This window comes from Acanthopagrus latus, chromosome 2, assembly GCF_904848185.1.
Source record: "Acanthopagrus latus isolate v.2019 chromosome 2, fAcaLat1.1, whole genome shotgun sequence".
In the NCBI taxonomy this organism is placed as follows: domain Eukaryota; kingdom Metazoa; phylum Chordata; class Actinopteri; order Spariformes; family Sparidae; genus Acanthopagrus; species Acanthopagrus latus.
This window is the reverse complement of record NC_051040.1, coordinates 13,089,503-13,116,662: the sequence shown is the minus strand read 5'-3', so window position 1 is coordinate 13,116,662 and position 27,160 is coordinate 13,089,503. Positions and strand designations below refer to the sequence as shown.

Here is a 27,160-nt window from a genome sequence, read left to right as displayed (position 1 = left end):
TTTTTTTTGGCTGAGCGTTGGCAGACGTGATGATTTTGTTCTCATTATTGGATTAAGTAATAATAAGAACAACATAGAAATCACCAATTTATCTTGTCGTGTGTTAGAAACTACCGTAAAATTATTTTTTTTTGTTCAAGCCAGTGTGAGCTATAAAATTAGGTGTTTAGTGAATGGGAACTGGCATATCAATGGTCGAAAACTGCCGTATAAATCAGGGCCACATATGTAGCTATACATATGTCAACTGTTTAAGAAAAAAAGATTTCTTTGTTGCAGAGACACAAAATCATGTAAAAATACAGACGAGTGCATTATTACAGTTCATGTACATACTTAACTTTGGTCTTAGTTTGGCAACAAACAAACATAAGTGAGCTTTAATCCATGAGCTCAAGGTGCAAAATCCAAAAGCTGGTAACAAAAGGGATAAAAGGAGAATCAAAAACAATATATATAATAATATAAAAATAGTGAATAAACCATAAAGTCACAGGGAACAAAATTCAAGAAAACAGCAACACAAGAGGACCGGAGAACAGACACAGGAGATGTAGGATGAAAACAGAATGAGAAGAGATGAACTGACAGAGTTGGGCTTGAATACACAGGACTGACACAGGTGTGCACAGAAAAACGGAGGAAAAAGACAAACCAAAAACTCAAAATAAGTAAACTAATGCAATGACTGACTGACATCACCGTGAACTCTCGTTCCTCAGAGTGCTGGAGCCCGAACCCCCACAGCAGACCCTCCTTCAGCAGCATCCTCAGACGACTGCAGGCCATCGAGCAGTCGGCCATGTTTCAGATGCCTCTGGAGTCCTTTCATTCCCTACAGGAAGACTGGAGGCTGGAGATCCAGCAGATGTTTGACGAGCTCAGAGCCAAAGAGAAGGTGAGAAATCAGAAAGATCAAGCTGGGTTGACAAAAACTAGTGATGCCTTGATTTATACTACTACTACTTAATAGATATAAAACACAACTGTATTCAAAGGTTATTATATTATATTATATTATATTATATTATATTATATTATATTATATTATATTATATTATATTATATTATATTGTATTATATTATATTATATTATATTATATTATATTATATTATATTAGCTCATATGTTTTAGTATTCTAATTTGCATTTAGTTTTAGTTGTTTTGCTGAAAGTCAGATTTCTTGGTGGTGGCAGATCTCTCACCATTTCACTCTCTGTCAGTCTGAGGTGTTTCTTCAAGTTAGAATCACCTTAGCAACAAGCCTGTTGTCAGAGGAGGTGTGAGAGGAGGTGCTGCTACACTAATAACCTCTTCCTCTACCTCTCCTTCTCTTCTATCTCCTTTTCCTTCTTTCCTCTCCTCTTTTTCTTCTTTTTCACTTTTCTGTTCCTCTCCTCATCTTCTCCTTTCCTTTCCTCTTTCCTCTCATTACATCACCTCCTCAATCTCTCCTGTCCTCCGATCATTTCCTCTTCCTATCCTCTTCCTCCCTCCTTCCTCTTTCTCTCATCTCCACTCCTCATCCCCTTTTCCTCATCCTCTCCTCTTCCCCCTTTTTCTTTTCTCACTTCTCCACCTCCTTGGTTCCTCTCCTCCTCCCTCATTCTATCCCTCTCCTTTCCTTTAATCTCCTTAATCTCTCCTTTCCTCTCCTCCTCTTCCCATAAACTCATCTCCTCTCCTCTTCCTCCTCTCCCCTCTTTTTTTCTCCTTATTTCCTCTCCATCCTCATTCTGTCCTTTCATCTCCTCTCTCTCCCCTGTCCACTCCCCTTAATCACATCACCTCTTCCTCTTTTACTCTTCATCTCCCTCTCCTCTCGCTCTCCTCTTCCTCTCCTCTCTGCAGGAGCTGAGGTCCTGGGAGGAGGCGCTGGCCCGGGCAGCGGAGGAGCAGAGGGAGCAGGAGGAGCAGCTGAGGAGGCGGGAGCAGGAGCTGGCGGAGAGGGAGATCGACATCGTGGAGCGAGAGCTGAACATCATCATCCACCAGGTGTACCAGGAGAAGCCCAGCGTGAAGAAGAGGAAGGGCCACTTCAAGAAGAGCCGACTGCTGAAGCTCGGCCGAGACAGCAACTGCATCAGTCTGCCCTCTGGTGGGTGAACGGAGGAAGTGCAGGCTGAGTGTTTGTTTTAATCTGAGGAATCAGGTGCTCAGAGCTGGCACAGCTCCCAGTCTGATGCCATTTCCTGTTACAAGGTGTTTTTTTTTTGTTGTTTTTTTTTTTACTGAAATTTAGGACAAAGACTGCAGGAAGTGCGTCCACACTGGTACACTGCAAAGACACTGTTAGTTATTTTGAAGAGAAGATGCACACATACATTGCTCCAGTGATTTCAACATACGTGCCAGCATTTAGCTTTCAAAATACAGGAGGTTTTATAAGTGAGGGTTGATAATATTCAGATTCTTTAGGTGTAAAGCTGTCCCGCCCCTTACATTTTCACAACAGGTTGTGTGTCGACAGATGCCTTGAAATTAAATGTAGTGTGTAAATAGTGCAGTAAGTAGCAGCTCAGCAAATGAGTCATGAACAATGTGGTCAGAAAAACAGGATGCAGTTGATGCTTTTTAACGTGAAAGTGGCACCTATTGCACCAAAGTTGATGGCTAGTATTGTAAGTAAAGCTGCTGATGTGTGACTGCACACAACATTCATTTTCTTCCTTCACCTACAGGCTTTGAGCATAAGATCACAGTCCAGGCGTCCCCCAGTGTGGACAAGAGGAAGGGGAGCGAGAGCACGACGCCGCCCGCCAGCCCCGGGGTCATACCCCGACTGAGAGCCATCCGACGTGAGTGCGAAATACTCACATCAGAAAGCAGCCGATGTGAGAGGAAGTGAACGTAGGGAGGAAGTGTGACATGGGGTTTTCTTACTGCTCCTCAGTGACGCCGAGCGACGGCAGTAAGACGTGGGGCCGCAGCGCCGTGTGTAAGAAGGAAGACCTGACGACCAGCAAGAAGAAGGGACGCACCTGGGGGCCGAGCTCCACCCACCAGAAGGAGAGGGTCGGCGGGGAGGAGAAGTACGGTCACACAAGCCAGTTCTGATTGTAGAATGTGATGTGTGATTGTGTGCCATTAAGTCAGTGAGACTTAATTCTGTTTTTAGATATGATTTATGATGAAATTACAGGATTAACTGGTCTGCCAGTATTACTGTAAGAGTTAAGGTATACGAAACTGGAAGAGGTCGAAGAAACATACAGATCCTTCACTGAAGTAAACATACAAATACCACATTGTAAGAATACTACTGTAACCAGTGCTGCATTAAAAACATTTCTTAAATGTAATCATGAAAATGCTCCTTGATATATTTAAAGTGCTCAATTCAGAATTATCCTCTGTGGCTCTTATACTATTATAAATTATATCATAAGTTTATAATTACTTGTGCATTAATGCAAAAGCCGGATTTTACAGTAGTTTTTACCGTACACATGATTATAAGAGGCAGCTAAATCTTGTTGTGCCTCTGAAATAGCATAAAATGTGTTATTACTAATAGGTTAATCAATTATCTTCCTGTTAATCAACTAACTGACTAATTGTTTCGGCTGTACTTGGATATCTTGTTAGTTTAATTCATGAGAATACGCCAGATTTCATATATTAATCTGAAAAGTAACGAGTGAGAAAAGAGAAACGACAAATAGGACAACGGACACTGAGAGGAGAATTTAAAATACAAACTTGAAGTGTTTTGCAGCAAACCCAAAACTCTGAGTGAAAAGATTTTAATCGATAAGTTCAAGAAGGCTGTGTTTTCTAGAAGGAAGTCATGATATCGCAGAAAACAATGTACCTGATGAAACAAGGCTGATAGGAAATTGGATCATGAGGCTCTTTTTTTGTTGGATAACAAAGGCTAACAAACTTCATCACAGGTCAGATGAGAAAACCTTCTCTCGTATGTTTCTGGACAGATTGTTGCTCAAAACAGGAGAAACAAAACCTCCCAATCAATATCTCATCACAGTGTGTTGACCTGCCTGGAGCAGCACAATCACCTGCTGGAAATCTGCTGGAAAAAACCATCAGTGTTGTGTTTGATGGCTGCCCACGTATGACATGGAGCTTTCTGTCCAAACACAATATTGCTGCACTTTGTGTGGTTGATGATACCATTTTGTGTGTTCGCAGACTGAAGTCGCTGGGTGAGGGATGCAAAGTTTGGTCGTCCAGTGCACCAAATCTGGGCAAGTCCCCCAAACATGCCCCCATGACCGCTGGCTTCTCCAGCCTTAATGAAATGGGTGAGTCTTTTTTATTTTTTAATTGATTTTAATTCAAAGCTCATAGTGACAAGAATCACCCTCTTTTTTAACCCTTTTCATTTCATGTTTTGAAAACAGAGGAGTGCTGTGAGTTCGAGGAGTCGCCCGGGTCCCTGCAGCCCTCGGAGACCAGCAGCAACGGGGCCGTGGAGGACTCGGGGTCCCTGTGGGGCAGCCTGGGGCCCAACACGGTGTCGTCTGTTGGCAGCTCCTGTCAGGGGCCCGGAGGCCTGGGGTCGGCTGTGAGCTACCAGGACTCGCTCCGTCGCAGCAGCCAGAGAAAGAAGAGCGACATGCTGCTGCTGGGTTGTGCCTCTCTGCTCGCGTCTGTCGCCCTCGGACAAGACCTGCTGCAGCTGGGGAAACTACAGGTGAGAAAACAGAAGGTTACGCCAAGGTCAAGGTTTGACTCAGTCTGTCATGAGTTAGTACCTCGCCTGCACATGGACTTTTACTGACTTTGAAAATAAAGTAAACTAAACATGTCTGCTTCAGGTTGACCTGTGTATGTGAGCCCATCCCTTTCAGTGATTAGCCATAATGTGAATACCATCTTCGTCAAATCTCTGGATAACACACTCTAAAAATGAAGTTCATAAAAAGCTCCTATGGTCTCAAAATTAGAGAAATTAACCAATAATTAACAAGTGATAACAGTTGCGATAACAGCATCTGGAGGTATCTGGTGCCAAAAAGGTACTTCAGTGTTAGATAGTGTGAAATCAGCAGAGTTGAATAGATGAACGTCAAGTCTGGATATACTGCTGGATATATACGTCGTCTCACTCTCCCTTTACAGTTTTAGACTTAAATTTCAACAACAATAATTTAAGACTAACCCTCATAATTAGATCTGCCCACACCGAAACCCAAGATATATGTTGAGCACATAAAACAGTCCATGAGTTTATCACCAGACGTAAACACACCAAATATTTATTACCAAACACAATGTCACTGACATCCAAGTTTCAAAATCATCTCTGTGTCTGCAACAGAGATTCCAGGTTTTATACTGAACGCTGCAGGATTTGGATTTTCCCTCTGGTTCTGACCCTGTTTCACTGTGAGAGCTCGTTATTTACACTTGACTCTCAGTTATTGCTCGAGATCGAGGTGTTATTGTTTTTAATTTGTTTTTCGTCAGTGTTTTCCTTTTATTTTACAAGCCTCGTGTGCAGATAAAATATCCCTCGCAGGGTGATAAAGCTTTAAATTGTGGTGCTATAGATTCACTCTCGCTCTCCTCCTCCCCTTCTCTCCCTGGTTTAACAAACAATACGGTAGGTATTTCCAACACAAAGCCCCACGTCGTCGTCTTATTATCACACCGTGAACATATAGAAAATGGTGACGTGACTCAAATCGCCCTGCGCAGTCTCCAGATCTCAAACTAACAGCTCACCTTTGGGATGAGATGAAACAGGATGAGCGAGCTGCCAGACTATCAGCAGGAAACGTGTGATTCTGCCGAGTCAGCACGGACCGAGGTCTGCATGGACGGCTTCCAGCACCTTGTTGATTCTGTGTCCGGAGGATTTATGTCTGCGAAGTAGATAGAGAGAGACGATCAATGAAATGATTGGGATGTAATCTTTTGCTCTGATAGGACAAGGAAGCGATTATCAAAGAAATAAAGTACTATCTTTGTCAAAGAAGCACGACAAAGCAGCTGTTCAGTCATTTTCACTCCTCTAACGTTTTTTTCTGCCTCAGCAATTTAATGTGACTTGATGTGGTTCTCAGGTGCTGCAGGACGAGCAGGACCTCAGAGAGGAGCAGCGTAAGAAGAAGGAGGGTCTCTTCCAGCGAACAGGACGTTTCCGTCGCAGCACCTCTCCGCCCAGCCGAAACCTCTCCCTCTCCCTCTCCAGACACCACGACTCAGCGCTCCCCTGCATGGACCCGTCTCCCTCCGTCACCCTCCTCTCTCTGTCCTCTCTGTCTGACTGCAACTCTACCAAGTCCCTGCTTCCCTCCGACCCCGAAGAGTTCCCCATGACGCCGATGACGGGGATCAAAACGCCGGCGGCGACGCCGGCCCCGGCCCTCAACCCGCTGTTGGACCTGCGGGCAGAGAGCTTCAAGAAGGAGCCCAACCAGTCGCTCACGCCCACCCACGTGTCCGCAGCCATGGCGGTGAACAGAGGACACAGACGGACCCCGTCGGACGGGGCAATACGACCCCGAGCTCATACTCTGGGACACCACAGGACGCCGTCAGATGGGAGCATGCCCATGCCTCCTCCACCCGGAGCACCACACAGGACCTCTAACAAAGGTAAACATGGATTTTACAATGTTAAAGGAACATGTGATTGATTGTTGCCCGTTTACTAAAAAGAGTAAAAGTCTGCAGCTGAGATAACTTCAGCGAACACAAGCGTCTGAACGAGCGCAATTCATCCAATATTTATTGAGATCTTTTACTGTGTTTATGTTTTATTAAGCCCTCAGCCAACAAGTCTCTTTATCTCCTTCACAGGAGCAAGATAGACAAAATGGAAGTGTTGAATAGTTAATATTAAGCATGGAAACAAACAAGTGTCTCTGCAGGAAAATCTACAGTAAAGTATAAGAAATGATAGCTTTGCCAGAGTGGAGCGCTTTATTCTGTCATCATGTCGGCCAAAATGTTGGTGACATTATTATGTAAACCAACACGCTGAAGCTAACAGGCAATATAATGTCAGCAAAAGGTCATGTTGGGATTACAGAGATTGAGATTAAAATGTCTTTTACAAGTGAGACCTTGTCAACACAGGGTCAAAATATTGGCATCAAGGAAACCACAAACCAAATCACTAATGCAGCAATAACATATAATAATATAAACAATATATAAGTAAACATTTCATAGTTTATGCATGTGAGAGGCAACTGCAGCTGGCAGTGACCACTTCCATTATTCTGTATTCAAATTCATTTAAAGATATAAGTCTGTCGGAGCCTCTGATGTTACAGAGGGAACTTTAAACTGAAGCCAGTTGTGTGACCTGAGACTGTTGTTCAACTTGCTAAACTTCTGTTTTAAATCAGTGTGGAATATGCTGAGGATAATCTTGTAGATTAACATTTACCAGAGTTGCAGCCTGCCTGTAACACACGCAAAACACTGATGCATCCTGTGAGCATTCACTATCTGGTGCAGCTGATGATTTGTCTCTTTATCACTTAGTTATATATATATATATATAAAATTCACAGTCTTTTTATCACTTATTTTCTACAACAATGTAAACTTTGGCTCAATGTTTACATTTGTTGTGTGTAAAGGACCAATAAGTGCAAAACGTTTTTAGAGCTGTTCAGTAGATTGCCTCAGTCAGCAGCGAAGGGCTGCAGCGTAATCGTAAAAAGTTAAAGCACGTCCACTAAAAGTGCTGACAGGCTGAGACTGTATCTGAAAACATTATGGAAAGAATCCCTGCAGAGACAGACTTGAAATCCACTTTTTTAACACAAGGGTCTGTCTCTATAGTCAGAAAAGAAAAGAAAAGAAAAAGCATCCTATTGTCACATTTGAGAAGCTGGAATCAGAAAATACTCTGCAGTTTTTTCTGCAAAGAATAAAAATTAAACGTAAAAAAAAGAATCTAATCATTTTTTGTTGCTTTTATTTATTGAAGTAAGACAAACAAGCGATAAGACACAGAACACAACTAGGTACGGTAGGAATCATGACAGGATAAACACAAACCAACAAAACAGGAAACAAAGGACTGTTTGGTAGCAAAACTCTACGAGAGTCTGTGTGTCCTAAAGTCACAAAAAAAGTGCAAACAAAAAACAACGTAAACTATAAATAGAATGAAATAGAATTAAAATGAAACGTGTTTTTTTTTTTGCATTCCTTTTCTCTTCAGGTGCACCAGACACCCTGGACATCCCTCGCCTCCCCGACCCCTCCATCCTCTTCCCGGTCCCTCATCGGCGTAAAGCCCCCGCTCCGCCCATCCCCGACCAGGAGCATTTCCGCCTCATCAGCCCGCTGGAGAGACCCAAGACGCTGGAGTTCGCCCCCCGGCCTCGGCCCACCCCGGCCAGGATGAGAGCCGACCCCTGGAAGCTGGGCTCTCTCTCCCGGACCCTCAGCTCGTCGCCGGGGAGCAGCTGCGACAGCCCGCTCGGTTCGGGCGACAGCAGCGCCAGCGCCAGCACCACGCGGCCCAACCTGATGGACATGGACGTGGAGGGGCAGAGTCAGGACCAGACTGTCCCTCTGTGTGGACAGAGGCAGGCTGCCGCTCTGTGCGGACAACAGTACTCGTAACGTTACTGCTTTGTTTTGTGTTTTGCATTCAGACTTGTTCCAGGACATTGGGCTGAATAATGAGCCGAGCAAAGTGCACTCACTGAAAGTTTGCAAAAACGTCTTGTCGTGTTTTTAGGCACTTACTGGAAGCCATTCCTCCCATGTGTCCTTTTAGTGTCCTCATAAGGTGTGAAACCCTCACAGCAAGCCTCTCTAACCTGCACGACACTGAGGGTCCTAGAGGCCTTTTTAAAAGCCTTGTAGTGTGCTCACCCACCCACCTTACCCGACACTCCTCTACCCCCTTCGGAAGCCATTTCGACCTTCTTTCCCTCGAGACCTTCAAAAGCCATTCTCGTACTTTAAAAAGCCACTTTTTGACTCTGCTAGCTGTTTCATCTCAACCCACCTGCCTGTGCTTTATGCTGTCTGTGTTTCTGCTTGCATCTCTCGCTCCAAAGGAAAAAAAACCAAAAACATTCATTCACATTTCACCTAAACGTTTGTCGCTTCAGGAGAGGAGCTGGACTGTTTAAGAGTCTTACTAGAGAGTGTCTTTGTTCTTATTTTGCACGCCACGAACGTCTCCCATCGTCACCTCTTCCCTCCAAGACTGAGACAGGAAGAAGCCTTTTTTCTCACTGCACTAGTGGACAAAACAAACAGAGTTTATTTTCTCAGCGCATCCCCACCGCAACCCGTTAGCAAAAACGTTTTTGGGTTTTGGCAGACCGGGTGTGTTTTTCTCTTGGTGTGAATGTGTATATATTACTGTACACGTGTGGAAGAACAAAATGTATGTTTTGGCGTTGCTGGTGCTTTTTCTTCAGTGCATGTTACTTTACGTGTGAATGGTTCGCTCTGTGCAGCACATTGCTCATCTGTTCTGTCTCTCCACACGCTGTACATTGTTCACTAGCGCTCAGTAGCACCCTGGATCCCGTTTCGTGCCGCTCGGAAACGGACACATTAAAGAAGACACGCAGTGCGGAGGCTTCAGATTCTCCTCTCGACTCGTCGTGCGACTGGTCGGTCTCTCTGTGAGCTCACGGCTGACGAATCAACTTTTAATCTGTGGAGTCGTTTTCTCACCTCTTGGCTGCAGGTGGTATTTACTTGACAGTGCAAAACTTCTCGAAGTGAGTGTGTGCGAGTGTGAATGTGTGTGTGTGTGTGTGTGTGTGTGTGTGAGTGTGTGTGTGTGTGTGTGTTATTGTTTGTATGGGATGAAGACAATCCCGTCGGCGGAAGAGTGAGCCCTGACTCATTCTCCTCGTGTGGTTTAAGAACACTGAGTATTTATTATTAAATTTATTGTTATTATCGGAAAAAAAGGATTAATTATTATTATTATTATGACGATGCTCTTCCTGGGATATCTGTATATATTTGTTAATATAACAGGAAACAAAAAAAAAAACGAGGAAACTGCGTACTGAAACGTCCATGTTGTCTCCTGTCTCAACCTGTGACATTTCTGGGTTCAGTGAGGAAAACGTGTGAAATGTGATGAATGAGAGACAAATAAAAAAAAACAAACAAAAAAACTAAGAAAGATGTTTCTGTGTCAGTGATGCATCCGTAGCCGTCCATTGTATCCATGAGGTAATCACATGGCGCCTCATCCGATTAGACACTGAGCAGTGATGGAGGAAGTACTCACATGCTTCACTGTAAGTAAGTAAAGTAAGTAAAATTACTTATACAAGAACAGAAAAATGCTCTTTTACAAGTTGCAACTGCACTAAAAACCTTGTTTGGCCCCTTGTATATTGGATAAATGACAATAGATTAAAAGTCAAGTCTCGAGATGATTAAAGTGTGAGCCAAGAAGAAAAGTTCCTCTGTCAATTTTCTTTTTTTCTTCTTTACTTTTCACTCGTTTCTTTGAGCCTTGAACATTCATCTAAAACAAACTAATCTAATAAGCTTAAAGGTGAAATCACTCTCTGCTAACAAACTGTAGACATCCCAAATGCTTGATTGGAAGAAATCATGAGCCAAGAGCAAAAGTTGGAAACAACATGAACAGTTTGTATTTCATGAGCTTCCCGAATGTATTGTTGTGCCTCTGCGTCAGCGACAGCATTTGTTGGAGGCTTTATGTTTTCAGCTTGTCTGTCCTGTTGTTGTGAACCTGATATTTCAGGATTACGTGGAAGGAATGTCTTCAAATGAAGCACAGAAGGGCTCCATGTACAAGAGGCTGAGTCCTAAAGCCGTCCTAACCTGTGGCTCTCTGCTGCATGTCGTCCCTTCTCCCCCCTCCCCTGCTCCAGTCTTGAGCTGAGGTAATGATCAGCTTTGGTTTGCTGCAGATTTGGAGCTGCAGCTGCATCATTCCTCATGCATAAGTATTGTAAAATTGTCATTTAAATGAAATTATTCTCAGACATCTGAAAAAAACCAAACATGTAAGTGACCCCTTTATTATGACACCTCGGTTATTCAAATAGACCTTTAAGTGGCAGAGATACACACACATGCTGTTAATTATCAAGCAGAGACACAAAACAGGTTGATATCTTTTATTTAATATCTTCAAATTCTTCCATATTCCAAGTCTGGACAGACACGGATGTAAACTGCAGCTTGGGTGGTAATTTAATCTCTCACGTGAGTAATAAAGTGGCACACAATGAGAGTTCTAGAGTAAAGAACAATGTATTTTGATGGTTGTGGTGTTGCTGTTATTTCACCAGCAGACAAAGGCTGCTGCAGTAACACAGGAGGTCCTCTAGGTGTCACCACTGTGGCCTATGATGTCATATCATTTCCCAGTGTGCTGTTTTTCTCCGTGTAATGAATTCCTGTAGCCGCTCTCTGACTCTGCATTTGCCTCAAAAGGCAGATGAAGGTGCCGTCAGTCAGCTAGCGAAGGTTTGGGGATCAAATTTCAGACGTCAGAGTTCAGAAAAATCTTCAAAAAAACTAAACAAAACAAAAAAATCCCAAACCACATGTGATGTTTCACTCTGACATGACGGCCTCGATGTAAAGATGGATGCACATGCAGTTTGTGCAGATGACACGCGTCACGCATGCATCCTCACACACTGTTGTGTCTGTCAGCCTGACCGCCAATCAAACACCCTTACAGACGCCAGCCAGTTACCTAGCAACCCCGCTTCACTTCCATGGTGATGCTATTAAAAGCACCAACAAAGCAAAAGAGGGGGGAAAAAAGAGAAGAGAATGAAGTGAGAGAGAGAGCAAGGAGAGAGAGGTGTAAAAGGCTGAGCATCGCCAGCACACACACACACACACACACACACACACACACACACACACACACACACACACACACACACACACACACACAGTGTTCTGTCTGGTAGGAAGACAGTGTGTCCCCATCTTCTTCTCTTTGTCCTCAACAGCAGCGGAGAATCTCTCACATCTTCGCCGACTTTCCCTTCATGGCTTCCTCGACATGTTTTCCTGCTGTCTGTCACTCCGTTTTCCCCTTTTTTTTCTTCACTCCGGGGAGAAAACATGATGTCATATTTTGATCATGGGAAGATTCAGGTGGTGATGATACATGTAACATTCAGGGAGGATGAGGAGAGGTGGACAAAGAAGCAGAGACACAAACATTGTGTGTGTGTTTTGAAGTGAGCAGCCAACCAGACTGCCTGCCAGTTGGTTGAGCTCTCCGATCCGCACCAGGACTCTCTTTGTCTTAAGCTAAATCTTTATCGGCTCATTTACCCGTGACGGAAGCTTTATTCTTGAGGGATCCGTGGGAAGTATTTTAAGGATCAAATAACAAAGTCCTGTTGGAGGAAATGTTGATGGATGCTGAATAAAAAATGTCCAGAAATGTTTTTTTTTAATGCAGCTATGAAAAACCAGATCCCTGAAAAAAACTCTGGGAGAAAGTGTCAGATCTTTGTGGAGGAATTCATTTGGTTTTTAATGTTGGTGACAGCTGCATGTTGGTGACTGAGCTTTATCGTTGGTTCTCCTCTCTGTGTTCTCATCTGTTCCAGGAAGTCAGTAGGTGGAGCTGAGGTCATGTCACCTGAGTATACTGGGCTCAGGTGTTTACAACCAGACCTACAAAATAATCTCTGAGTCTGGTCCTGTCTGTGTGTTTTTCTGTTTCACGTCCACTGTCTTTGAACCGGGCTGTGACATGTTGTACGTCCGGAGAGTGACAGAGATGAAGGTCATTTAGTGGCTGGTCTCTAGCTGTCAGTCACGTCGTGTGATCTTCACCACCAGATGGAATAAGATTCAAAAGTCAGTTTTGAAGCTAGTATGATAGTATACGAAGTCGTCAAGGTGCTCAGAAAATTGTGAAAACTACGATGGGATGGCCGTGAGAAACCTCAGTCTGCTGATGAGGATCATGTGATGTAGTGAAAAGCTCCAGAACAGATACTCAATGGACCTTGATGTGAGACTGTTTTGTCAAAAGTGTGTTTCCAAAATCAAGAATTAACACCAACGTGGATGAGAAAGTGCTTTTGAAAGTTACATGACACATGAGCAACTCAGATCTGCTCATGAAGATCATGTGATATGATTGAAAGCTTCATAAGAGTGTCTGTAAAAACAGTTACAGGGTAAGAATGAACTTTGGTTTAGGAAGTTCATCCAGGGCAACAGAAGAAATCAAACAACTTACAGCCCGGTCGGCAGAATAACATAATAATAACACAAATTTGGCATTTCATGTTTCTGAAGGCCACAATCAGATATGTAGGTGTTTTCTTACAATACCTGTTATATCACGTTCATGTTACATGTATACGAGCTGATCCTCATGTCAGGAGGTGGAGGTGATGGTGATGTTGTCACGGCTGGGTGAACCAGAGACCACCGCTCAAGAAGACTGCGTTTCAACATTTGTAAGTGTGAAAACTTTTGGACAAGACACTGAGACAATTTCCAGCTGACAAAACCAGGTATTTTAAAAACCTTGAACTTAAAGGAACGAAGAAAGTTCCAACAGTTCTGTGGTCTCTGGAAGTATGGTTGATAACTTCTTCTTCTGCTTCATGTGTAAAAGTGGAGGAACGTCCCTTTAAAACTGTTAGCATGACTACTTCCTTTAATATTGTCAGACTACAAAGTATTGAAATCAATGCAGCAGAACCACAGATTTCATTTTATTTCTATTCCAATATTCTACTTCCTTAAAACTTGATGCCTACATTACCCACAATGCAACTCGAGTCAGGCTACTCCTCTTAACTCCACACCTTTTTTTTGTTTTTCAAATTTCCCCCTCTGTGGCCACAAAAGGCTTTATACAACTTTTTAATGCATCAGTACATCCCAACACCTGTGAACAGGCAACAACAACAACAACAACAACAGCAACATTCCACTTTGTTTCAAACTTTATTCGTAATCTTCATTTACCAATCAATCAATAGTGCATTCCCGGGCGAGCAGTTCAGTCAAACCAGTGATGGAGGCCTGTTGATGTTTTGGATGCCGAATGGAAAAAGGCCTCTTGGGAGCGAGGCGTAGAGACAAAAACGCAGTCATAGCCTTGACGTCCCCAGCTTCATGTCCTTTTGATTTTCCTCCCCATCAGCACAGAAACAAACGAGATGGAGGTCTGCGGCCGTGAGGAGCAGCTCTGCGCTCTGCTACGAGTTCCTCAGAGTTCCCCTCCACTCCCGCGCTAACTGGTCATCTTCGCTGTGCGGAAACAGACGAGTCGGGTGGAAGGTCGTTCGGACAGGGCGGGCGAGGGGGTCAAAGGGCATTGCACACACTCTGAACCCGTTCCAGATCCCTTGACGAAAAGGGACGTCAACAGAAATACCAACAAATACAGACACAGTCACAAAGTGGCTCTGTGGAGGAGCCATAGTAAAATTCTCTTTTCTATCTCTTGCTTTTCTTTTCTGTTCATAAAGTAATTTGGTAAAGTAAAGCTTTTCACGACCATAAAACTTTCCATTTTTGTTAATTTTTTTTGTACATTTGTATCATATATTCACAAAAACTACTCTGACATTTGACAAACATTTACCTCAAATGACATCAAAGCAAAAGAGCAAAAATAACAGCCAGTAGTTTTGACTTTTTCCGTCTCTTCTTTTTTTTTGTGCTTCTTGTTGTTTGTTTTCAAAGCTACACCGATGGAGAGATCCAGTATCTCTTTTTTGCACAGACAGCGTGTTGTCAGCTCACAATAACAGACTAGGAGTCAGCTCTGCCATTATTCAAGAGCCGATCAGCCAGAAATCAACCTGTGTTATGTGCAGCTAGTTATCCCCAAGACGGCCGTAGAGACACGTTGAGCTAGAATGACCGAGCACAGCGAGACAAAAACAAGATGGTGGACTGGTGCCTTGGAGAGAGGACCACAGGAGGAGACCTATCCCCGAGGGGCCCCGTGGGTGAGTAGACTCAGCCCGGGCAGCCATGGAGACCGAGCCTGCAGGTGCCTTTCCTCACTGTTGTTTTGTTGTTTTGGTTGGTTCGTCCTCTGGTACACCAGAGGACGAGAAGAGGAGAAGAGGACAGAGGCACGTCAAGAGTGAGGAAGGCTTCTGCGTCTGATGAGTCAACCCCAGAGCTGAGCCACGCTGACTAAACCAAACGCTTTTGACTCAGCGATCTTCACAATTTACATTATTTTGTTATTTTGTTTAAATGATTATAAACAACAGGGATTGGTCACACAAATTAATTTGATTCGGCAAGAACAAGTAACATATCTTAAAGGAACAGTTCAACATTTTGGGAATTTACCTGTTAAATGAAAATGAATAATGATGCTTTCACTCTGCGCCTGTTGAGGCGCAGTAAGTAGCTTTCTTATTTAGTAAATTGTGCAGATATATCAGCAATATTCTAATATTGTGCATCTCTGGTTTATTCACTTTCTTGCCAAGGGTTTGATGAGAAATTACTTTGACGGGTCCAATAAAAGATTGAATTTATGTTTTCATTTCAGTGAAAGAAGATGATAAAAGAGAACAGCAAACAAGATCTATCATGACTCCTTCTGTTATGAATCTTGATCCATAGAGGTTTTGAATTTGTAAAACTTTTCTTGAGTTGAGAAAGCATCTTGTAAAACAATGTAAAGTCTAAGGGCCAGGTGGGAACCAGGGGGCGTGGCCAGCAGGATAAAAACACATAACCAGGAAGTAAAAACCTGACAGCTAGAAGTGTCTGGAGCTGGAGCTGCCAGTATCCGGATTATAACACATCAATCATTAGCATACGGACACAAGAATGAAGAAAGCAAGGTAGTGCATTTTCCCAAAATGTCAAATGTTTTTCTTTTAGGAAAAGTTATCATGTTCCTGCGACACGGTCATGAAGACCAGGAGAACTCTTAAACTAGAGTGATCATACTGAGAGATCGTGTTCATTGTATGGCCAAAACCATGTGGACTAGATGGAAGCAAATCTCTGCAGCCATGTGTATTCATCTTGTGGAAATCCCTCTCAGAGGAGTAGAGATTGTGGGCGATTATTGTCTCAAGTTTGGGAAGGGGATAGCAGGTTTAACGCTCAGATTCAGCCACATGATGTATGGTGATAAATCTCCCGGCTCTAAACCTTTCTGCTGCTCCTGGAGTGACTCGGAGCTGCGGCCGCTTTGCTGGGGCTGCCGATGGCCTACTTCTGCCACCGGAGCCTCTCCGTATCATGCCGGTCTCCTCAACACATGGTGCCGTCTCTCCAGAGTCCCATTGACACACTTTGGTCAATATTTACCTCCTAGCAGGTCACTGGAAAAACAGGGGATTGGAAACCTTTTACAGCATCTCTCTCTGATTTCCTTTCCAGATTTGTTTGATAGTTATTCCACTGCTGTGATAAGAGTCTGTCACCACCTTCTGTGTTTATATATTAAGGGCAGGATGGATAAAATAGAGCTATGGGCAAACAGTGTGGCAGCATGCCATGACAGAAAGCAATTGAGCAGATATAATCCCTATCCCATACATCTGAAGGAACTCTCTGGAGTTGCACGTTACATGCAGGAGGTGTGCTTCATGGCATCAGAGACGGGGGCGGGGGGGAGTTCAGATCATGCTTTCACAAGTCGTCGATCCAACCTTTCTGCAGAACAGTGGCAAAGCTATCATAAAAGCAATATTTGCATTATCGATGATTCGGCTTCACAAGTCACAAGCGAAGCAAATTATCTATGTATCGTTTGACGGCTAGCCATGGATAAACCGTATCGCCAGTAGAGTCGTCGAACGCTAATGCTGTGTGTTATCTGTCCTCACAGCTCAGATAAAAACTGAAACAGGAAGAAATCTCAAATGGCACACTCTCGCTGAAGTGCACTAACGCTGAGTGCTCCAGGACACAAGTGTGTGTGTGTGATTGTTTTTTTTCCCTGCACTAACGCCGCCCAGAGTCTCCTCTGCGTGTGTGTTATCGATGTCTGGGAAGCTTCGGCATTACCGATAAAAAGGTTGGACCAAGTGGTTCTCACTGTGAAACTTTAAAGTGGATCCCCATCTAGCCAACGGCGGTTGATGGGACTCCAATCCCATTGGCTATTTTCCGTTGTGACATCATTAATGGGAGAACAGGGAGGGGCAGATGGGAAAGAAGGAGGGAGGGAGGGAGGAAAAGAGGGAAGGTGGGGCTCGAACAGTCTCAGCAACGACGACACACGACTCAGGAGGGGCGACAGATTCAAGACAGTTTTCTACGATAGCACACCTGATTACAGCAAGAACCGCTGGAGGATTTTGTCTCTTTGCTGCGCACACAGATGCTATTAACCACCGATTAATCACTACCGAGTATGATGAACACCAAAAGCAAAGTAAAGACCCTTGAAACAGATTACAAACACTTGAAATAGCCCTTGAATTGAAAGAAACTGAGAAAACATGGCATCCAGGAAAGAAAAGTGAGACAGATTATTTTCTCCACTTGATGACAGATTAAGGGGTCTGAGTGAGCCCTGATGGGGTAAGATGTACAATCAAATTGGGCTATGGTCTTGATATGTGTCTCACACACACACACACACCCCTCACTATCCCCTGCTCATGCTCCACACACACACACACATCCGCCTCCCTCCCATTGTGGTCGAGCATCCCAGTCCTCGATATCCTCCTCGAGATTTCCACATCAGACGGAGAGAAAGAAGGCCGAGAGAAAAAGAGAGAGAGAGCAGAAACAAAATGCATTTCATGTTTTTAAAACATTTACTAAATCACGCAAATGTCCATTATTCATATGTATGTTTTGAAGCTCCTGTTTCATTCCACCACATCGACTGTTTCTTATGAGTATAATACAGCATTTTCCTTGTTTTTTGTTGTTTCTTTTTTTTCCCCCCCACGTTTGCTCGGCTGTCTGTGTCTAGGGAGAGGAACCACAGCACCTGAGGGAGAAGGAGAGGGGGGAAGAAGAAGAGGGAGGAGGAAGGAAGAAAAAGGAGGTCGGGTTGCAGACAGTGTTTGATATGTCTCCCGGGTGATCGCGTCTGTCCCTTCTGTCTGTGGGCTGTGCTGCTGTCAGGAGTCGACAGAGAAGGCAGAGGGGAGGAGGGTCGATGTAGGGATGGCTTGTAGGGTCGGAAGGTGGCGGGGTCAGGAGGGTGAAAAGGTCGAGGGTTTAGCCCTGGGTCTCTTTGCCGCTCTCTCGCTCCCGCTGTCCGCTCTTGCTCATCTTCATCTCTGTCAGCTGGATGTACCGCAGCACGTTGGTGTCTGTGATGGAGAGAGGGAATGTTAACTTCAATCAGCGCTATCTCATTTGTTAATGCAGTTCAATTTAGGTGTCTTTCATGCCAGAGGAGCTAAACGGAGGCATCGGGTTTTCCAGAAGTGTGATTCATTTTTCCCCATTTGCATTTCAAAAACATCTTTAAAGAGCTGCAAAAGAATGTGACCTTCGAAAAATGGATGCACAAGAGAAATTCTGAGGAGTAAAAGGCGAAGAGGCTAAATACTTTATGTTTCTGACTGGGAATCACGTCCTGATCCCGTGAAGCTCTGTGGAGGAAATGACCTGCATGTACACACAAACTGATATCAAAAACAGCTCTGTTTTGTTTATCTGAAGCTTGTTGACTCTGGAGCACATCAGAGAAAAAGACGATCTGATAGGCAATACATTAAGCTGCTTTTCCTCTGTGGTGGCTACCAACTCTGTACACAGGCCTGCCAGTGATGCTGTCCCACTGCTGAAGAAATGAAGCAGTCTGCCAGATGAGGCAAGTAATAAGGAGACTCCAAAGTTGTAAACAATATGGGTTTCAACTTACTTATCCTTATAAAGCGCTCAAAGATTCACACACAATGTGTTTTAAATGTTAAATGAATAAAAGCATACATTCCAAATGTATGAATACTGAGGTCATGATTAACTGCAACACAACTCTCAGAAAGATTTGACCACAAAACAAAAAGAGTGACACTGTTTGGGGTTTTTGGTTCAGATGTTTGCCGTTTTATTTTGGTGGATTTATCCTCATGTGTCATGTTTTTCTTTCCACTTCCTGTCTTTGTGCTTCATGTTTGTCCAACATACAGTAGACAGTATAGAGAGTTTGCCATTGAGTGGTGCTGTCTGAATATTAAGTGAGATTTATCACACCCTACATGTTGACTCAAAATGTCCCACAACGCATTGTTAAATGTAGTGTACAAACCAAGCATTATATACCATCGTGCATTACACTGGAGGGGGAAAGAAACGACTCAAGCAGCGTCCAAAACTGTTGTTTCATCTCCTCTACATAACAGTCCCTTGGTAGTGAGTAGTGAGAGTGAATGAGTGGGTGAGTTCAGACAAAACCTCTCGTTCCCACGTCAGTCCTGCGTCTTGTGTTCTCTGTTCTCCATTCCTGTTCTGCTTGTGTTCCCAGCGCTTCTTTGGTTTGTCCTTTATTTAGTTTTTGTATTTTCCTACGTCATTAGTTCCCAGTTGTGTCGCTGTCTGCTTCTTCTGGTTTTGCCATCTGCCAGTTTTGTTGTTTGGATATTTGTTTCTTTACCTGCCTGCCTTGGTGTTTTTTCATTTGGGTCATCTTCTGCCAGAATTATCAAATATGGTCTCTAAAATGTACTGATTTTACTTTTCGTTTGTTGTTCATTAAATTGTTATTTAATTGCACTCTTAATTCCCAGAATGAATGTCAAAATGGTGTCTCACTGCCTCTTCTCATAATGAGCTCCAAAAATATTTTCTTATTATTTTTATTTTATCCTATAACTTCAAATCCTGCACACACTCATCACCTCTGCACTGACTTCAATAAAGGTTGACGTTTCAGTCAAAAGCACCACGACAAGTCAGAGTACTGTCTGCTCCTGGTGGCCTACATCGCCCCATTTTGGGGGATTTGGATCCCAGCACCAAAAAGAAGACGAAGCTAGGGAGGTTAGTAAAGTGTTGCACAATTAATAATGATCAAATTCACTACAATAAACAGTTTTTATGTTCTAAACCACAAAGTTGTGCTCTTAGACTATAATCAAATCAAACTGAAGCACTATAATATCTTACGACTACAGGGCTCTGCTCTTTGCTCTGTCATGTGTAATGTGTCATGTGACTGACTGCACGGCTCGTCCTCACCTGTGGGTTCGCGGTTCTTGGCGTCACGCAGGTAGCGCAGGGCACACTCATAGTCTCCCAGGTGATAGAAGGCGATGCCGGCTCGGTACATGGCCTTGAAGTGGTCCCTCTGGTGGCTCAGCACCTTCAGACAGTACTCCTTCACCCTCTCGTAGTTTACCAGCTCTGACTGCAACAGACACGCTGCAGGAAGGAAGAGAGGGAACGAGTGAGTCGGTTTAATAGCAGTGACGATTGTGTGCGTGCCAACACCTCGAGTCGCTTTCAGAGAAGTTTAAGCGACATCCCGTGCGTGTAAAACAAAGACGGGGATATTTTGCTGACATCTCGCTCTGAGCCTTTTTATAGAACCACGGTGAAATCTAGTCTCCACAGTTGTTCCTCGGGACAGCAGTGAGCTTACTATAAATAGCTGATACTAATGTCTCACAGTGCGGAGAAGACACAAAACGTCGTGCAAGCAGTTTCAGCCCCGGGGCCGGAGACTAATGTCTCTACACGCTGCTTTTGAGCTCGACATGCAAAATAGAAAAATGGGAGAGAACTCAGCTCGAGGACGGCGGACTAAACACTGCAAGGCCGTTTAAGCCTTATTCCCCTGACTTAGCAGATGTGTTGTAAGAATACAGCGAGGGCAGCAGGAGAGGCGAAGAAAAGAGAGGCAGGTTGCAGAGATCAAGTGAGCGACAGATACCGCAGAGGTCCTCTGGGAGGAGATGTGAGCGCTGAAGAACAGAAGTGAGGTCAAGACATCTAAACCTGAAGCAACTGGCACTTGAGGTGAAAAAAGCGCAGTTCCTATTGATGTGTCTTGCAGCAGCACTTCGCCGTAGTGATTCTCAGCAGCTCTGAGATCAGCTGAGGGCAGGATAACTTCATTAGTGAAGACACACACATGCGCGCGCGCGCACACACACACACACACACACACACACACACACACACACACACACACACACACACACACACACACTTGCAGCTTTTAGTCCACTAAAGCTTTTAAAAGCCTGCTGATGGATCCGATATCTGATCACTCAAACACTATTCCTATGGCGATCACAAGCACTCCAGGTTTTGCTTCACTTGATTTCTTTATTTTTCCATCATGTCCTCCTTCTTTGCCTTAAAGGGACAGTTCAGCCTAAAAACACATGTTTTTTGCTCTTACCTGTAGTGCTCTTTAAACATCTAGACTGTGTTGGAGCTACGCAGAGATGTTGACCTTCTCTTGACTACAATGCAACTTCATGGCTCTCAGCTCGTGCTGCTCAAAAATGTCTCTCTACAGAAATCATGATCCGATAAACCACAGAGCAGCCTCATGCAGGGACTACTTTCTTTCAGTATCGCCTGTTGAAGGATACCTGCATCTACCTATGGGTGAGCAGCTACATAATAAGCTAACTAACGTTATAGCAGAGTGGGACACATTAAGGCTCATTCATGCTCAGTGTTAGATATAGATATGGATACTGACTGAGCCTTGTGTCTGTACTCAGCTTTCCGTCTTGTCTGTGTATCTGCACTTTTTCTGAAAGCTTACGGATACGGATCAACGGCGCAGTTCCTCCGGTCGTCCTGTAGGGCAGTGTAGCAGTGCAGCCAATAGTTTAAGCAAGACAGAACCACAGGACAAGACGAAGAAGATTAAAAAATCGTGGGAACTTTTTGGTGAGAAGTGATGTGAGTTGGTGAGGAGTTTCACACATCTGTACTCAGCTGGGAGGTGATTGGATGGAGGCAAAGATAAAGTATAGGTCAGGTCAGACTGATTTGAGTAGTGCCCTCTCAAGGGTGTATTGCTTAACATCCATACCAACGTGAAAGACGCATGGAGGTATGTGGGCAGAGACGGTTATATAGCTATTTTTGTACTTAAAGGGAGCATAAATGAGCCGTTTATGCTTATAACCCACTCTGGGACTACAGTGTCTTTTGGTAGAAAGAAAATAGCTCCAACATGAAACTGTCTGTTGATTACTTTGAGTAACCGGGTCACGATTTCGAGACGTTGCGGTTGGATTTTTCAAATGTACTTTTTGGCACTCAGAGAACAACAAGCTGAGTGTCGTCTGGTTCCATTATATTAAAGGCTGTCTACATCTCTAAACTGCAGCAGCTCACACCAAAACAATCTAGATGGATAAATATCACTACAGATAAGAGGGAAATATATATCGTTGATCATCCTTGTGCCCTGTTCTGACTCTTTCTTAACCCTCCCACCCCTCCCTCCCTCCTCCCTTCCTCCCCTCTGACTCTGCCCTTGACACACAGACAGCTCTGTGAATAACATGAGTCAGGCACTATTAGCTGGGAGGCAGGGTGAGTCAGGAGTGAGAGACAGAGAGAAAGAAGGGGGAGAGGCATGGCTGCAGTATGAGGCAGAGGAGGAGGAGGAGGGTTTATATGTGGGGAGGTGGAGGAGGTGAGACCTGTGGGAGACTATAGGGTGAGGAGAAGGGGGGGGAGTGTTAAAAGCAGTCCGTGGTCCTCTACCTGTCATCTCCCCCTGAGCCTCACTGGAGAAGGTCCTGGCCAACAGCCCGAGTGCAAAACACTAAATAATTCATGGTGGACATCAGGGGACGAACTGACTCAATAACAATCAATGTGTTTTGGTATTTAATGGTTGAAGTTGCACATGTGTCTAGTGTGTGTGTGTTTGTGTGTGTGAGTTTGTGTGTGTGAGTCACTGCCTCCAGCCTGACAGCTGTAGACACGAACTCAACACAACACAACACGAGCAATTAAAATGGGGGGATGGTTCTCTCTTATGATCCATATTTAACAGATAATCATCCACATCACAGAAGCTCTAATTTATATCTGTTCATGAAAGACAAGACAACAAAAAAATATTATTCCCACTGAATTTGTGACTCATATACTAATCAAACACCTGACAAAATGATCTGATATGATTTTTTTTTTTATCATAAAGAGGTTAAATATTCACATTCAGATACCTGCCCATCTTTTTTTTTTTTTTTTTTTTTTACACTATTTCTCTCAGCCCAAAATTATGGTCCCTGTGCATAGGATTGTTTGAAAGCAAACATTTTGACTTGAAAGAGTAAGAAAAGTGAGCAGGCAATGTTATATTTTGCCCTGTTAAAGAGTTTTTTCCTCACTCGAATTGAGGATGATTGAGATTGTAGAGCCCACTGAGGCGACGTGATTGTGATATTTGGACTTTACAAATAAAATGTATTGGATTTGATTTAACAGGATCAGGTTTTGAAATGTTTGCACTTCACAGAGTTAAATGAACAAAGAACATAGATCTATCTACTGCATCAGTTCATACTATTATATGGTATTTCCCTACTGCTTTATTGTATATTTTCTTGTATTTTTATTATTTTTTGTACATTTCCACCCTCGCTCTGCCACTTGCTTTCTCCCTTGTGCTGCCGAGTCAAATTGAATTTATTCTATGGAGGATCAGTTGAGGTATCTTATTTTATCTTATCTTATGGCATTCATGTAAACATAATATCCTCGTTTTGAGAAACCTGCATATGTTAGCTAGAGGAATCTGACGTTGTAGCGTGTAAACAGGTTTCAGAAGGTTCTCTGCTAAATTTTTTAGGAGAATCATCAACTCAGCACAGTTTTTCAGACACTTTGAGCCAAATCCAGCACAGTATTAAAGGGTAAATGTGTGGGATTCAGCAAGTTTCTAGTAACAAATTACAAACTCCTTCTCTCACCGACCTCTACAGTGGATGCTTAAACTTCTTAAAAATGTGTCTCGGTTTTGGTTCGTACTGTAGAAACATGGCCGTGCAACGTGGTGGAAAAGGTACAGAAACAAGTCACACATGGTAGACCATCAGAAACCTAGATACTGTGATGCTCATGCATGCATTTCTCATTTCAACATACAAGACCCTGAAACTAAAGCAGCAAAATGTGATTCAACCATCATTCTTTGAATTATGTGCTTTTCCTAGTGTGACGTGTAACAATGCCTAAATGACTTAAATTGGCATCATTCTCCACAACCCCACCAACATTTATAAGACCTAGATGAGTATCTATCCTGCTGAACTGCTGCACTAACATCTACATATATTTTCTCCCAAAAAGTTTTAATGATTTGGTTAGTCGCTGCTTCCTTTAAGATTCCTTTCCTCCATGACAGTAAATGTTAAAAGGATGCACATGCACACCCTAATAGTTTGAGGAACAAAAGCGAGCCTGACAAGCCTCTTATTATCTCAGCTCATGACTCAGCCCAGAGCGGAGCAGCAAGGTCGAAGCTGTTCCCCGTCTCCTGCAATCACAAGTCTGCCCAGCCCGCTCGGTAAAGTGGGAGTCACCTCAGATGCCCTCCACCTCTCCTGCACACCTCTTTACAGACTCCGCTCCTCTCTTTGTTGTTACAGCCGTCCAGCTACGGCATGACCACTCTCATCCCTCCACACGCCCATCCATCATCGCCCTGCAGCGGTGGACGAGCGCGGAGCTTTCAGAGGATTCAGTTACACTCCATAATGGCCTAATGGCTGACGCAGTTAGTGAGTTCACTGGCACTCACGCACAAACATATGCCAGATAACACACACTAACACAGACACACACTACACGGTGTACAATACCTACCACTGCCACGGTCACAGGCACAAACACACTCAGTTACACGGGTAACAAGAACTGACGACAGGATCACAAACCGATGACTTTAAATGAACTTTTCGATCCAAACGATGGTAACAAAGATACACACAACACACACACAGAAACAAATGTGCACAAGTGATGACTGGCCGGCCGCACCCTACTGGCCCATTAGGCAGATGGATGGCATGCCAGAGGAAACGTAGAGTGTGGTGAGATGCATTAAGGGTGTGATAATGATGGGATCATCGGAGCAGGCCGGGCAGAGACACAGACGGACAGAGGCCCCATAAAACCAGCAGAATAATACCACTGGAGCCAAGGTGTCCCAGTCCCTGACAAGGAGAGACTGAATCTGAGGGTGCATCTTTGTGTTCGGTATTAGCATTAAAAAAGCAGTCTGGACCCCCTGAAGGGATTGCAAGATAAATCAGAGATGATGTGGAGTTATTAACAAGACTATAAAAATAAATGTATTGATTTCCTCTAATCATTGCTTTTTCTTGGAAATTTGAGGCTAAATAACAGTCTTTGTTGGAACTGGTCACAAGCAGCAGACCAGGCAACTTAACTCAGATGATTCTGAACCTCATGATTAAATCTAATAACAAGTTCAGTGACAACACAGGAATTGGTGAGCTGTTTAAGAGGATGTGGTGGTCGGGTAACATCCATGACACAAACCTGGTTTTTATTCTCCCCAAACAAGTGTTTTTGTTGCCTAACCCGAACCATATCTTGCTTCCTCTAAGAACAGCTTTCCTTCACCCTAACCATAGCACAGTTGTGCAGATATTTTCAAGTGTTTGCATTTGATGTTAACATTCTTGTCTGGCGGTGCAGCCATGCAACTGGTGGCAACAAAGAGTCACAAGTGCAGCAAAATCGATTAGTTTCGATTAATGCTAGATTAGTTTAATATCAACAGAAAATTGATTTGCAACTATGTTCATTTGTTTCGGCCGAGTTCAAATTGCATCTGTTTTACGATGTTAAAATGTGCATTTCTGCAAATGGAGTGTGGTGTATTTGTCGAGAATAATGGCGGCAGTTTCTGGTTCTTCTCCGTAATGTTGTCAGACATTTAGAAAAACAAACTGAGTGACTCAGTGGCAATTACAAGCGCTTTAGTGGACATTCTTTTAGTGTGTGCAATTGCCAAGAAGGATGTCATTGCAGCCTGTTTTGTTGTTTCCGCTGCCTGGCTCAATATTGGACCAGTTTCAAAAGTTGTTGTCCCCATTAGTCACTTAGGGTCCTCATGTCCACACAAGACTTTTTTCAGAGCGCTCTGCCTGCTGTGTGTGGCCGTACGGAGTGTTTCCGGTTGAAAACAGCTGAACTTTTCGGAAAGGCCCTTAGGTCATCAATGTCAAGGCGCTTATTCTGAATGTGTCTGTCTGTCATGAGCTTTATAAGATAGAAACTCATTTGATATTTTATTGATTTATGGTAGCAGAGATGGAAAAGTCCATTTGTTGGAGCAGATCTGCCGTACACTCAATTTTGTAGGTGAATGTTGCTTTGTCACCCTACATGCTGTAAGCTAGTTATTAGCTGTGTAGTCAACACTCTGTTACCATGGCATTAGCTAATGTCAATCAAAACCACCGTACAGCATTTGTTTTCTCTCACCACTCAGGCGCTTTCAACCCTGCGCATTCAAACATCCTCCTGAAGTTACCCTTTAATCTTTTCAGTTATTTTTAAAGCTAAAATGCAAAATAATTCTCTGGTTCTTGCTTCTCAGATGTGATGATTCACTCAATAAGCACTGGTCAACCGAGTGTCTTTGGGTTCTGAACTGACGCACACATAAATCAAGAGATCTCAGGATCCCGCCTTCGGCGCTGAAAAGGTACAATGTTAATTTTCCCTAATTTATTCACATTTTTAGAGCCTGGAACCTCTGTGATCGAGGCACAGTTCATCATATTCATGCTGCTCTACAGTCCACTTTGAACTTTGATCTCTCTGTGAAAAACTTCTCCCTGCATCAACAGAAGATCAGACATGGCTTGCAAATTTTTGTTTTGATTAAAAATGTAGTGTCCCCACAGCTTTTTATTGGTACAACATGCGAGATGAGAGAGGAAAAATAATGAGATGTGACTGCATGAAAGGCATTAGTGGTGCGGACGAGATAGATTTGTCTTAATAAGCCCTTGATGTGAGGACAGGGACAGACAATGAGCTGAGGCTGGGAGATTGGCTTTGTGTGCGCCCATGTAGTGCCAGTGTCATATGCGTTGGTATTCTCTTTCTCTTTCCGAGGAGCTGACTCACTGCCAGATCGAAGGAGCAACAGAAAAACAGACAAAACACGGGAAATGAGACAGAATAATGTCTTTTAAAATATGTTTAAAAAACCCAACAGATGCAAATCAGCTGCCAACTGTGACTGTGTGTGTGTGCGTGTGTGTGTGTGTGTTACTGCTGCTTGAATGTCGA

The 27,160-nt window shown here is 43.6% G+C and overlaps 2 protein-coding genes across 2 annotated transcripts in view; one reads left to right on the top strand and one right to left on the bottom strand.

Moving 5' to 3' along the window:
* map3k10 (mitogen-activated protein kinase kinase kinase 10) overlaps positions 1 to 10,093 on the top strand; it is a 35,839-nt gene extending 25,746 nt beyond the window's left edge. The window contains exons 4-11 of the mRNA XM_037123307.1: positions 723 to 898; positions 1,853 to 2,099; positions 2,683 to 2,799; positions 2,895 to 3,033; positions 4,154 to 4,266; positions 4,366 to 4,658; positions 6,034 to 6,568; positions 8,154 to 10,093. Coding sequence (XP_036979202.1) covers positions 723 to 898; positions 1,853 to 2,099; positions 2,683 to 2,799; positions 2,895 to 3,033; positions 4,154 to 4,266; positions 4,366 to 4,658; positions 6,034 to 6,568; positions 8,154 to 8,560 — 2,027 coding nt within the window. The 3' untranslated portion in view covers positions 8,561 to 10,093. The remainder of the gene's footprint in view (positions 1 to 722; positions 899 to 1,852; positions 2,100 to 2,682; positions 2,800 to 2,894; positions 3,034 to 4,153; positions 4,267 to 4,365; positions 4,659 to 6,033; positions 6,569 to 8,153) is intronic.
* Positions 10,094 to 16,325: 6,232 nt separating this feature from the next.
* The window catches only part of ttc9b (tetratricopeptide repeat domain 9B), a 29,708-nt gene continuing 18,873 nt past the window's right edge, over positions 16,326 to 27,160 (bottom strand). The window contains exons 3-4 of the mRNA XM_037086728.1: positions 20,084 to 20,266; positions 16,326 to 18,210 (exon numbers count right to left, since the gene is read on the bottom strand). Of these exons, the coding sequence (XP_036942623.1) occupies positions 18,116 to 18,210; positions 20,084 to 20,266 (278 nt within the window). The 3' untranslated portion in view covers positions 16,326 to 18,115. The remainder of the gene's footprint in view (positions 18,211 to 20,083; positions 20,267 to 27,160) is intronic.